Genomic DNA, 14,435 nt, shown 5'->3' with positions numbered 1-14,435 from the left:
AGCCAGTATTTCGACCCAATGAGAGGGAAGGAATGGCAATATATTCCTCATTCAGAATGGTGTGTGGCTTGGAGGCCGAATTGCAGACAGTGGTCTTCCCGTAAGCTGTTGAGGTGGGGGGGGGGGGGGGGGTTTGAAAAGTTTGGTCTGGAAAGTCATTGCAGTGCATTCTGTTGATCATACAACCTGCTGATACTGTGTATCAGTGTGAAGTGAATGAATGGTCGTGGTGGGGCACCTACTGAGCAGGCTATTGTAGATTTGCTTAGTTCAGTCTGTTGGGCGCTGTTTATATCTGGCTTGTCTAGTTGCTCGCTCTAAAGTGTGCCTGCTGCAAGACATGCTCTCCAGCACTCTTCATTGAACCAGAGTTGATCCCTGGATTTGGTGGTGATGTTTATTGGGATATACCAGACCACGAGGTTTCAGATCGCGGTTCAGTACAATGCAGCTGCTGCTGATGCCCTGTCCTGAGCTGCTGTATCTGTTCACAATCTGCTCCGCTTGGCATAGTGGTGTTACGACACACAATAAAGTGTACGTTCACCGCGAAGCCAGCTTCTCATCTCCACAAGGACTTCGCTGCGGACACTATGATGGACAAATGCATCTGCACCAGGTAAACTAGTGCTGATGAGATTAAGTAGGTTTCTCCCCTTTGGTCGTTCCCTCACTACCTGCCATAGACCCGATCTTAGCCACAAGATCATTCAGCAATTCTCCAGCCCTGTCAGTAATTGTGCTACTGAGCCACACATGATGATGGGCATTGAACTCCCCCGTCCAGAGTACAGTCTGCACCTTTGCCATCTCAGTGTCTCCTCTGGCTGGTGCTCTACGTGGAGTGGTATTGTTCATCAGCCAAACAGGACTGGTAAGTGGTAATCAGTAGAAAGATTCTTTGCTAGAATTTAACTTGATGCCATGAGATCCAGACCCAATACTGAGGAATCTAGGGTGGTTCCATCTCACTGAATGCTACTTTTCCCACCTCTGCTGGATCTGTCCTGCTGGTGGGTACGGACATTACCCACAATGGAGATAGTGGTGTGTGAGACCTTGCCGTGAAGATATGATTCTCTAAATATGACTACATCAGACTATTGGTCAGTGAGACCACTTTCCAATTTTGGCAAAAACCCCAAAGGGTGTTACAGGGTCAACAGGGCACTTTTTGCTATTGTTTCTTCTGGTGCCAAGGTCAGTTTCAGGAGATCTGTCTCTTCCTTGTGGCTTTCTTGCAGTTTATTACAACTGAATAGCTTGCTAGGTCAATTAAAGGCAGGTAAGAGTGAAGCCCATTGCTATGGGTCTGGGGTCACATGTAGGCCAGACCAGATAAGGATAGGCTGCCTCCACGCAACCTGTGCCCCCTCACCTCCTCCGTAAGACACGAGTGAACCAGATGGTATTTATAACAATCAACTATGATTTTTCTGATCATTATTAGACATTTTGTATTGGAATTTATCATTGTCAGGCATGGTGGAATTTGAGCCTAGGTTCCCAGATCTTGACATTGATGATTAAACCAGTGATAATACTATAGCACAATTGCTATTGCTGCAATTTTACCAAGTCTTCACAATTTTCAAACTTTCTGGTATTAATTTTGACTAACATTTATCTCCTTCATTTGCTCACTCTCACTAGACCCTCTATTCCCTGACAGATCTGGCAAGTTTTGCATGTCTTTCGTGAAGGCGTGCAGTGTAATTGTTTAATTGCTCTGCTATTTCCTTAATCCCCATTATAAATTCTCCTGCTTCCATCTGAAAGTGGCCCACAATTGGTCTCACTAGTCTTTGCTTTTTTAAGTAACTATAAAAGCCCTTAAAGTCTATTTAATGTTTCTCCCAAGTCTACTCTCATATTCTGTTTTGGCTTTCTTTATAATTTCCTAGATCTTCCTTTGCTGAGTTCTGAAATGCTCCCAATCCTCAAGCTTGTTGCTATTTCAGCCAATTTTCTTAGCTACTTCTTTTGATTTAACATTGTATTTAACTTCTGTTGTCAGCTACAGATGAATCACTTTTCCTCTGGGGTTTTCTGTCTTAAAGGAATATTTTTTTTAAATAGTGTATATGTGTTATTTCTTTATGTGCTAACATTTGCCTACCCACTGTCACACCTTTCAAATGTATTCTTCCATTTCAACACTGTTCTGGGATTAGACATTTATTGATAGTCTGGAGCAAAGTAAAACTCAAGGACAAGTATTCAAATCCAACAGGCAAAGTCGATGATAAATGCTGTGGGTTGCAGGCACCAGTATGAGGATATCCGTGGATTTCCTACAGGCATTCCAGATTTTCTGGGTCTAGTGAGTATTGGGAAATGATGTGTTTTGGAGACAATGCCCAAACTCGTGATATATGTTCCATCTGTGGACGCCAATAAGGCTGGATGTAAATCCAACAAGGCCACACATCCTACATGTGGCCATAGATGAAAGTTTTTTGCCCTTCCTTTACAGATGATCTTAATCCATCTGTGTCACAGATTCTACAACAGCTTATGCCTCTCTCTCACACACACTTCAGCACTGTGACTTCTTTTACCAGTTCAGCAGCCAGAGAGTGAATGAGTTCATTGTTTCATTCGTCGTTTTCAGTGTCATGTTGCTTTTAAAGTTATTTGTCCAGTGCTTGCTTGGCTTTCTCAACTTCTGCTTCTGTGCGTCTCAATATCCAGAGCCAAGAAAGTGATCTTTCCATTCCTGAAGCAAGCATAAATCATTGTTTTTTTTCTTTTTCTTGAAAGATCTATTCATTTTTATATGTGTCCAATGTGCATTTGCTTGTGAACCCTGCAACAGGAAAGGAAACAGATTGCCATCTTCTATCAGCCCTCCCATATCCCTGCCTCACTGAATAAATGATGTTCTTCCGGGTCCCAGTACTTAAGGAAATGGTTGGAATCCAATCGGAGATTTGGCCTTTCAGGATAGTCGTAAATGCGTGTTTTTTTAAGCTGTAGGGGTGCAAGAGAAGAGGCTGGATTGAGCTCATTTTATGGTCCAGCAAATCCACTTCAGGGTTTGGCTCTAAGACATAGGAGCAGAATTAGGCCATTTGGCCCATTGAGTCCACTCTGCATGAGACAATGAGACTAGTTCTGCTATAGAAATGAGATGATGATTGAGTAACACAAGCAGATCATGTACTTTGGCACCAGTAGAAAGGGCCTTAGTTAAGAAATAAGAGATACTTAATTGTTTTTGGGGTAACTGAAGACTAGAACATGAAAGGTGGCTGCTGTTGCGGAAAAAAGAATACACTCTAATTTTCAGACTGTTAGTTCACTTGAATACATAATACCTGATGGGTACCCTGAAATGCCTTTTCATTTTCTGCACTATTGCAGAACAGGGAAGATAGTAAGCTATGTGTCTCTTTCACCTGTCATATTGCATACATAATCCACAAGACATAGGATCAGAATTAAGCTGTTCAGACTGTTGGGTCTGCTCTGCCATTCCAACATGGCTGACATTATCTCTCTCAACTCCATTCTCCTGCCTCTCTCTGTAATTAATCAAGAACCTATCAACCTCAGCTTTAAATATACCAAATGACCTGTTCTCCAAATATACTCACTTCTGTCACCCTGACACACTGGAATTTCTGGCATACTGCTGGTGTCTTCAACAGTGAAGACTGATGGAAAGTACTTACTATGTTTGTCCACCATTTCTCTGTCCCCTATTATTATCTCTCTGGCATAATTTTCCGGTGGTCCAATATCTACCCTTGCCAGTCTTTTACTCTTTATATACCTGAGAAAAAACATTTGGTATCCTCTGATATTATTAGCTAGCTTACCTTCATATTTCATCTTCTCTCTGCTTAATGCTTTTTAGTTCCCTTCTGTTAGTTTTAAAAATCTTCCAAATCCTCTGTAACTTTCCACTAACTTTAGCTACAGTATATGCTTTTGCTTTTATGCTGTCTTTGACTTCCTTTGTCAGCCACAGTTGCCACATCCTTCCTTTAGGATACTTCCTCCTCTTTGGGATGTACCTTTCCTTTACCTTCTGAATTGCTTCCAGAAATTCCAGCCATTGTCCCTTAAGTCCTTTAATTTAAACTTGGAAGACGATTGCAGGGCCTGCAGGCTTCGGACTGTTGCACCTGGGCTTATTAAGTGGTATGACTCAGACCGATGTGTATTGTGCACTCAGAGTCTGTGTGTAATAGTGCCTAGGAAAGGGAAAGTGTGTACACAAAACATATGAAAACCCAAGTGACTGCAGAAAGCAAAATAATCTTTACATAATGATCCAGGTATAACCTGGAAAATGTTCTCAGGTTAGAAATGTGTTTTTTTTTAAATATACATGGGCAAAGTAAAATTTTAGCCATATTTCAACTTACCCCCCCCCCCCCCCCCAAAGACATTAGTGCAACGTACATGTCTTGTGCTACACAAGAAGTGCTGGAGGAACTCAGCAGCTGAGGAAGCACCTACAGTACGTAGGGAAGTGGGTAAAAGAGTCTCAACTCAAAATGTCGATTGTACATTTTCCTCCTTTGAATGTAGGGTTGGGCTGGTTCACACAAAGATTTACAGCACCAGCAACTCGGGTTCAATTTCCGCTTCTGTCTGTGAGGAGTTTGTCGGTTCTCCCCCGTGACCACGTGAGCTTCGTCTGGTGCTCTGCTTTCCTCTCATATTACAAAGGTGTATGGATCACTAGGTTAATTGGTCACTTGGGTGTCATTGAGCAGTGAAGACTCTGGCTGAAAGGGCCTGTTACCATGCTGTATCTCAAAAAAAAATACCCTTGCTACGTTATGTGTGGATCATTATTTTTGTCCACAGCTTGATAACACTGAAGAAGATCATGTTAGATGAAGACAGATTGAGCGAGATGGACTGCTATCCTGTCCTTGCCACAGTCTGATTCGCAGTCAAGAACTGGGGCAGCTCCATTGCTGATATGGTTATCATAGTAATAACATTTATTTTAGAAAACAAAAGGCTGAGCAACATCCCTTCCCGTTCCTCTGCCTCTGATCTATCGTGCATTCCACCCTCATCAAAGTATCTTCAGAAGCAATGTTTCCTGTTTCCTTAACCTTCCTCTGAATCTTTGTCTCACACCTTCTTACCTAGTCAACCCTTTAGTTTTGAAACCTAGTCAAACACCTTTAATCTCCTCATATTTTACGTTAGGCTCAACATTTGCTCCTTCTGTTTTTTTTTAAAAATACATCTATTTCCTTTGCACATCCAGCTCATTCACTGTCACCTTCAGTCAACCCTTCGCATCCTATCTGGAGCTTTGGAATGCAGGTTATGGGTGTAAGGAGTATCACTAGCAGGTGCTGATGGATGTCCATTGTGCTCAACGATGACGGGAAAACCTGTCCTCTATCAGTTAAAGCTAACTTAAAGACAGTATCATGACTTGGCAAGTTGTGCATGATGCATTTCATCTGCTGCATGTCATCTGACAGCTCTGTGAAATCAGGCAAATGAGAAACAAGTTATCTAATAAGTTAAGGTACCAATTTTAAAGTCACTCCCTTTCAGTGCCTGAAAATTGAGATCACTTTTGCTTCTTAGTAATCTTTGCCTTCATTTTTATAGAGTGCTGAAGTACCTCTTGAGGTTAGAGTTGACACTGGGGCTAGTCATGGGTGCTTTGTACCTATGGTGACAGGTTAAATTGGCTTGCTGTGATCTAGATCCTCTGGCCGCACGGGACGCAGATGTCCCTGGAACCACTGGGGCAATAAAGCTGCTTTGAGCTGTCATTTGGGTGGCATAGTGGAACAGCTGGAAGAGCTCCAGCCACCCAGGTGCTGTCTGTGTGTTTCTGTGTTCTCCCTGTGTCCACGTGGATTTTCCCTGGCCCTCCAATTCCCTCACCCATTCCAAAGATGGGAGGGTTGATAGGTTAATTACATTACCCGAGTGTGCAGGTGAACGGTGAAATCTGGGTTTTGAAATTTGTGAAGAATAGGTTATAGCAGAAGTTATTGGAGAGTAGTATTCCTTCATGAACTGTCAGCAAGTCAATAGCCTGCTCCTATACTGTAAGGATTTATGGTATCCTATATGCCTTTATAACCACCTTATTTACCTTTGCTGCCGAATTAGGAATCCTAGGACAAACACAGCAACTTTTCCTCAGTTTTCCCAGAGCCTTAAATTCATTTTGTATACCCCAGAATCACTGGTCCTCCCAAAATGCAATACATCACATTTTTCAAAATTTAATTTAATCTGCCATTGCTCTACTGACTTTCCTAATTGATCAGTATCATTCTGTACCCAAAATCATTCCTTCTTTTGGTCCACTACATCACTAATCTCCGTATCATTAATCATATGCTACGTATCCAAATTGTTGATGTATATAACAGATGTCTGAGGGTTCCATTACCAATCCCTTTAGTACATTGCTGGTCACAGGCTTCCAATTGCTAAGAAGTAAGCATGACATTTCCTTTCTACAGTATGCAAGACAAAGGCCGCAAAAGTGCAAAGGAGGAGGTGCTTTAAAGCTCAAAATACATGTATTATCGAAGTGTGTATACATTATTAGGTGACCTAATTAAAACCTATTGAATGGTGAAAGACCTTGATAGAATGGATGTGGAAAGGGTGTTTCCTGTGGTGGGAGAGTCTAACACCAGAGGGTACAGCCTCAGAATAGAGGGGCGTCCCTTTAGAATGGAGATGAGGAGGAATTTCTTTAGCCAGAGAGTGGGAAATCTGTGGAATTGTTTGCCACGGGGAACTGTGAAGACCATGTCTTTATGTATATTTAAATCAGAGATTGATAGATTCTTGGTTGGTCAGGGTATGAAGGGATGGGGGGGGGGGGAGAAGGCAGGAGATTGGGGCTGAGAGGAAAATTAGATCAACCATGATGAAATGGCAGAGCAGATGGCCTAATTCTGCTCCTATTTTTTATGGTCTTATGGCCATTGTATGAGATTTGTCTCCTTAAAGGCAGGCACAAAACAAGAAAACCCAAAAGAACCCTTTTTTTTTTAAAAAAGACCTTTGCTTTGGTACATTATACAATTTATATAACATTTTCCATTAAATCTGAAGAACTAAGAAAAGTTATTCCTTTCCTATAGATTATCCCATAGTCTTAGAAATAGAGTAAACCTTCCCATAGTGGAATCTTCAGAGAACCATTTGTAAGTTTAAAGTATTCTTCCTGACAGCAAAAGCCAGCTTTCAATGGGGGAGAAAACATCTCCTTTTTGAATGGTGACTCATACAGGACTTTTCTCTGGCCATTTTCTCTGCATTGAGTGCTATGGCCTAAATTGCAAAATTTGTCAGTTTTTAACCCATTTCCTGCACTACATGTAGAAGTATGCACCATAACTATTCAGGCCCTCAGTGTTCACAAAATGTTGGCCTTTAAAATAAAACAATGCCGATTCAGTGGTGCAAAGAGTTTATATATTAGTCTCTAACATAACAGCAAAACCATATGAGCTCTGATTTGTTAAAAACGTTCCTTTAGTTGTAGATTTGAGGCAATCATGGTTGATGTGTTAATCAGTTTATGCCTACTTATTGCAGTGACCTTTATCACAAATGCCCAGGCACTTTTTTCAGTTTCTACAGTACTCCGGAAATAGGATGTGTCAAATTTCCTGAGATAAATATTTCCAGAGAGAATTTTGTTATCATCCATCATGACTCCAAAAGCCTTTTCGGGATTTCCTGCGGGAATTGCAATTTTCTGAAAATTGTGTTAGGAAGTAAAGAGCTAAATCTTTTTAAAACTCAAGGTAAAAATAGTGTTTGAATTTCTCACATGCAATGACACAGTTGGTAAACTGTCTCATGTGGAAGTATGCTGGAGTTTTTTTATAACGTTTTATAACATTATGACATTTTATAACTGTCATTTATAACATGAAGTTAAATGATATAAATAACAATAAAATATTTTCCATGCGACTCCTTTAAAGCCAAGTTAAATACCATTTAGCACCATAGTATAACAGTTGATATGATTAAAATGTTTTTTCAATGTTAATTCAATATTTTCACCAAACAATTTGAAATCCTTTTGAATTATTTCCTTCCTCAACTGGCAGTAAGCAATTGCTCACTGTGATTTTTGTCAATGGTATTCTAATTACCCAAATTAACATTAACCCTACTCAGTTCAATTCAGTCTCCATCAGAAATAGCATTGAGAATTTCTTCGGTCAATCCCCTGACAGCTTCAGAGGTTGGACAGAAACCTTGGTCATGTATGTTATAGAACATACAGAAAACTACTGCCACCTCTGGGGCAGCAGAGGAGATGAAGCCCAAGGAAATTAGCTTTTCTGTTTTCTAAAAATTATTTTGAGCATAGTAGCAGGCCCTTTGGGCCAAAGAAGCCCACACCACTCAATTGCAACCATGTGACATGCTAATCTGTACGTCTTTGGAATGTGGGAGGAATCCGAGCACCCAGAGGAAATCTACATGGTCACGGGGAGAGCGTTCAAACTCCTTACAGACAGTGGCAGGGAATAAACCCAGGCCACTGGTGCTGCAAATCATTATGCTACATGTTTCCTCAATGCTATAGATTATGGTGAAATATAAGCACGTTATAAATAGGAGTCGTAACACCATTACTTTACGTTTTTTTCCAGTGGGCAATATTTTGCCTGCCTTGGTTTGCCCAACATCTTTGTTAGGCAGAAGAAGCATAGGGAAAGGGAAATATAAGACACGTGTGTCGTGCTTTCATTGCGCACATGAATTTTATCATGACATTTTCTCATTTAAACACTGTAATAATAGGTGGATTATATATAATAACTCACTGAGGATAAGGAACATGAGCAATGCAGAAGCTGAGGGAGCTGAGCCCAGATTTGTCGGGAAGCGTTAGCGTTTTTCCCATCTGCCAGGAGCAATTTGGGTATTTCTTTGTGACTGCCGAAGACCCAATGTTGTGGCAAGGGTCCCCTGCTGTTCTGAATGCACTCCAGCACTGGATTTCTGTTGCGGTCTGTGGGGGCCATATAACTGTGGTTATTCTCAGGCAGTTATGGGAAGTTGCAGAACCAGTCAGGGCCTGTAATGTGCTATAGGTTTCTATGTTCTGTGTTCTATTATTTTAAGAAAGCTGCTAAGTATGCAGGCAGAAGATGAAGTACTGGGAGTGGAGGGCCTGCCTAGCCTGCCCTGCCGGACAGAGGTGAAGTACAGGGAGTGGAGGGCCTGCCTAGCCTGCCCTGCCGGACAGAGGTGAAGTACTGGGAGTGGAGGGCCTGCCTAGCCTGCCCTGCTGGACAGGGGTGAAGTACTGGGAGTGGAGGGCCTGCCTAGCCTGCCCTGCTGGACAGGGGTGAAGTACTGGGAGTGGAGGGCCTGCCTAGCCTGCCCTGCCGGACAGAGGTGAAGCATTGGGAGTGGAGGGCCTGCCTAGCCTGCCCTGCCGGACAGAGGTGAAGTACTGGGAGTGGAGGGCCTGCCTAGCCTGCCCTGCCGGACAGGGGTGAAGTACTGGGAGTGGATGGCCTGCCTAGCCTGCCCTGCCAGACAGAGGTGAAGTACTGGGAGTGGAGGGCCTGCCTAGCCTGCCCTGCCGGACAGAGGTGAAGTACTGGGAGTGGAGGGCCTGCCTAGCCTGCCCTGCCGGACAGGGGTGAAGTACTGGGAGTGGAGGGCCTGCCTAGCCTGCCCTGCTGGACAGGGGTGAAGTACTGGGAGTGGAGGGCCTGCCTAGCCTGCCCTGCCGGACAGAGGTGAAGCATTGGGAGTGGAGGGCCTGCCTAGCCTGCCCTGCCGGACAGAGGTGAAGTACTGGGAGTGGAGGGCCTGCCTAGCCTGCCCTGCCGGACAGGGGTTGCAGTGGATAAAGGAGTAAACTTTGGAGGAGACCCTCGAGAGTAGGATTCTGTGCATAACGGCGGGTTCAGTCGCACGAAGCTCCGCCAAGTACGATTGGAAGCATGCAAGCCAGTGTTCAAAAGCGAGAGCTGCGTCAGGGTCTTGAGGGTCCAAATCCAACCGGTCCGGACGCAAAACGGGTTCCATGTTTTAAAACTTCTTCCAGTCAATAAAATTGATGCACCATCAATAACTCACACTGAGACGTAGGCGAGATATCGGCTTTTATTGACTGGAAGAAGGAACCAGGAGTGAGTGTCTATCATACAAGGTCCTGGAGACTGAGGCCGATCTTCAGGCCGCAGGTCTCCTTTATACAGGGGCCTGTGGGAGGAGCCACAGGAGCAGTCAGCAGGGGCGTGTCCCGACAGGCACATAGTTCACCACAGGGGTGAAGTACTGGGAGTGGATGGCCTGCCTAGCCTGCCCTGCCGGACAGAGGTGAAGTACTGGGAGTGGAGGGCCTGCCTAGCCTGCCCTGCCGGACAGAGGTGAAGTACTGGGAGTGGAGGGCCTGCCTAGCCTGCCCTGCCGGACAGAGGTGAAGTACTGGGAGTGGAGGGCCTGCCTAGCCTGCCCTGCCGGACAGAGGTGAAGTACTGGGAGTGGAGGGCCTGCCTAGCCTGCCCTGCCGGACAGGGGTGAAGTACTGGGAGTGGAGGGCCTGCCTAGCCTGCCCTGCCGGACAGAGGTGAAGTACTGGGAGTGGAGGGCCTGCCTAGCCTGCCCTGCCGGACAGGGGTGAAGTACTGGGAGTGGAGGGCCTGCCTAGCCTGCCCTGCCGGACAGAGGTGAAGTACTGGGAGTGGAGGGCCTGCCTAGCCTGCCCTGCCGGACAGAGGTGAAGTACTGGGAGTGGAGGGCCTGCCTAGCCTGCCCTGCCGGACAGAGGTGAAGTACTGGGAGTGGAGGGCCTGCCTATCCTGCCCTGCCGGCCATGTCTTTCTGCTCTTCATTTTGCAGCTTCTACATTTTTTGGCCTACATTCTTTTCTGTAATTTCTCCCGTTCACTCATTAATCAGATAATGTTATTTATTCCTGTGTTCACCCCGGCAACCCCTTCACCGCCATCCCTACAGCTTTGCAGTCTTCGTTTGTCACCCCCGCACTTCCAACAAAGGGGTCTTTGGCCTTAAATCCAATTCAGGAAATGCCGTGGCAAATTGCTTCTGCACTCTCTACAGTGCAATTACATCCTTCCAGTGCACAGTACTCAAAGTGCACGCTGACCAATGTTTTATAAGCTGCAAAGGTTCGGCAGCATGGGGGAGCTGGGCTGACGGGCCTGTTGCGGTGCTGTTAAACTCCGTGGCATCCTGAATCTAGTATTCTGTGCCCCAAACTATGAAGGCAAGCATGCCGTGTGTCTTTCTCACCATCCTGTTTATCTGTGCTGCTACTTTTAGAGAATATGGACGGTCCCTCCTTATCATTACTCTTTAATATTCGACTGTTTCTATACTGTCACCATTTGACTACCTAACGTACTTTACCTCACACCGGTTGGTATTAGGAAATGAAATTTCAGTTCTTAACATTTTACCAATTGTTTTCTCCCCGCGACCTTGCAAGATTCTTACAAAAGAGAGTTGCCACTAATTTTAATTAAATTATTTAATCATTATCCATTGTAATCAGAATTGAAATATCGCTTGCAAACAGAATATGCTGCAGAAGCTGAAAATCTGAAATGAAAGTAGAAACAATTAGAAATACTCCACACTTCAGACACACTGGGCCTATGGAGACGATGACGCTTGAAGTTAATTTCTGTTTAATAGAAACAGAAAAAGACTGAAATAAACACATCATAAGAACAGGAAGGAAAGGAGTAGCTCTGATGGGTGTGAGGCAGGAAAAATAAAATGGGGCTGCAGAATAAAAGAGAATTGTTGCTATGTATTTGATGCCTTTCGTCATTTATTCTGAAACTTTATGAAGGTGACAGGAGAGGAACACAACAGCTTTTTCCTTAATAAGTAAACTAACAATGAATGTTAGTCTTGAAGTAACAATAAGCTACGAACTTTGATTCCAAACTCAATAGCACTTCTTTAGCTCCAGAGGAAGCCAAATAATTTTGGAATGTTTACATAATCCACTGAAGTAAATACATTTCTGAATAAAGTAAAATTTGTATCCAGTATAGCTAAAGAACCATTTGTTGTTCCCAGTATTTGTCAGACTAAAGCTGTGTTATTTTCTTCGCTTAAGTTGCCATATTTTCCAGCAAATGCTGGATAATAAATATCAGTTTTTAATTTTCTGTGCGAAAAAAGATCTGGAAAATTAAATACAGGGGACCCGCTTTTCTCTTTCACTTCTTTCTCTTTTTTTGACAGAGAAGGAACAGTCATTTCTCTCTGCATTCTCTGGTGTCATTTGTAGTGAAGGAAATGCCATACAAGATTCAGCCAGAGGAATTACCCAGTGCAAGTACGGTGGTAAGTGGCTTGAGGGAAAACACATTTTATAAACACAAGACTTGCTTGGAGAACATTAACAGGATGTACTGAGGATCCAGAGAAAAATTATAAGATCCAACTTCCTCAAGCTTGGCTGCCTGCTTATTCCCTGATCTTTGTACTGTTGTCGGCTTTAGTATCGTGTAACAGAAGTCCGACGTGCCCAGGGCAACAGAGAGTGTAACTCTACAGGCCGCCGCATAACTAAAATTTACACAGCTCTTTAAAGGAATGTCCGTTAAACTCATTTCAAGATTTTCAAAAATTAGATCTGTAACTCATAATCTTTAGAATTGAATGCTTTGAGATTAGGTAGGAATTATATCTCAAAAACCCTGAACATGCTATTTTTTAGTGATTCTTGTTTCCTGAGGGGGGAAAATACTGCTTCATTGCCAGGGCTGCCACCACAGAGCTCATTCCCTCCACATACAGTTCTATAATGTTACGAAATGCACCATTTCCTGCAGAGCAGTGTTCTCTCCTATGTGCGGCAAGTGTATCCCTGTGCAGTCGATGTAAGTGGCACCAGTGCAAGTCTCTAATTACCATTCTATCTGCTAATTTATCAGCAGAAGACCTCTTGCCATGCATTGCTGTTTGGTCAGTTGTTACATCTGTAACAGCATTTATCAGAACTCCAGTGCCAAACCATTTAATCCATCATGTTTGAAGGGAAATACTGTAAAATTCAAACTGTAAACAACATTGATTCATATCCCATCCTCTCTTTTTGTGATGATGGTATTAATTTCAAACTAAAATAGAACAGCTGTATTAGTACAGAGGGACTAACTTAAAATTTTCAGGTGCCATATTTTTATTTGGTTATGCTGTTGTCAGTTTAGTATTGCATTATTAATTGTTCTATGCTAACTGCATGATCTGACCAATCCATGACCATATCAAGTTGGGACAGCTTACATCCAGCCAAGTGATAGATAGGGTTATGCCACTTGTACTGTGTTTGACCTGTTTTGCTTCACTTCACAGGCCATCCATCACCTGCTGGATGCCAGCCTAGAATTCCAACCCTCCTCCCACCAACCCCCCCCCCCCCTCCATCATGCTCATTCCCTGCCCTACCATTAAGCAAACGATCTAGTAATAATGACACTACTCCTCTGAAGGCCACATGTGTCAAAGTGGCAGCAATCTGGTTCTATTTAATAGCGGAGCTTAAAGTCTACAGCTTGCCTCTGGTTTCTTCCAATTAAAGCAAATGAAGATACCAAACAAATATCCCAGAATTCTAACTCATATTGTATTACTGGGTTAATAAGGAATCAATTAAAAAGTATTAAAGGATTAGCTAAGATAAATTAATGAAAATGCAGATAAATCCAGAGTTGATGGATTTATTCATGTAGATTAATTGTATCTCTATCATAATTTAACTGTATGCAGTTTATTTTCAGTGAATATGTCACTTAATGAGAGTGGTTGTTCCAATTCACTGTCAAGCCCTGTAATATAGAATATTCCATCCTGACAAACTTTATCAGCCTCCTCTATCAAACAAATTTATAATATATTGTGCAAACACGAGGAAATCTGCAGATGTTGGAAATTCAAACAACACACACAAAATGCTGGTGGAACACAGCAGGCCAGGCAGCATCTATAGGGAGAAGTGCTGTTGACGTTTCAGCCCAAAACGTGTGTTCCATCAGCATTTTGTGTGTGTTGTTATAATATATTGTGAACATTTGTGAAAAATCTTGGACTTCATTCATTAAGAGTGTGACTCCAATAAAGATGACTATTATGTTTTACTCGAAAGATTCTTTTGAAAGTTAGCACAGGGATGATGTGCCAAAAGGCCTTTTTGATTGTTGTATTCTCCCTGACCTAGGAAGTATATAATATAGAGGCATATTCTTACACTGGATTGTGGATTCAGGAGTATAAGAGAAAATCTTTCCTCAGGCATTGGGAAACTTAAATTTAAGTAATTACTAAATCTAGAATGAATGATTATGGCCTTGAAATATAGAATATCACAAATGTCCTTCAGCAGGGGAAATCCACTGCCCTTCCCAAATCTGGCCTCTGTATGTTTCCCACACATTGAGGTGGTTTGCTTGAAA

General features: G+C 43.0%; 1 protein-coding gene across 1 annotated transcript in view; it reads left to right on the top strand.

Annotated features, from left to right (window-relative positions):
• The window catches only part of itga8 (integrin, alpha 8), a 242,751-nt gene that overhangs the window by 214,813 nt on the left and 13,503 nt on the right, over positions 1-14,435 (top strand). Inside the window, exon 28 of the mRNA XM_059972246.1 lies at positions 12,223-12,324. Coding sequence (XP_059828229.1) covers positions 12,223-12,324 — 102 coding nt within the window. The remainder of the gene's footprint in view (positions 1-12,222; positions 12,325-14,435) is intronic.

Source organism: Hypanus sabinus, chromosome 6 (assembly GCF_030144855.1).
Source record: "Hypanus sabinus isolate sHypSab1 chromosome 6, sHypSab1.hap1, whole genome shotgun sequence".
Taxonomy (NCBI): Eukaryota; Metazoa; Chordata; class Chondrichthyes; order Myliobatiformes; family Dasyatidae; genus Hypanus; species Hypanus sabinus.
The sequence above is the reverse complement of the archived record's forward strand: the minus strand, read 5'-3'. Positions and strand labels throughout refer to the sequence as shown.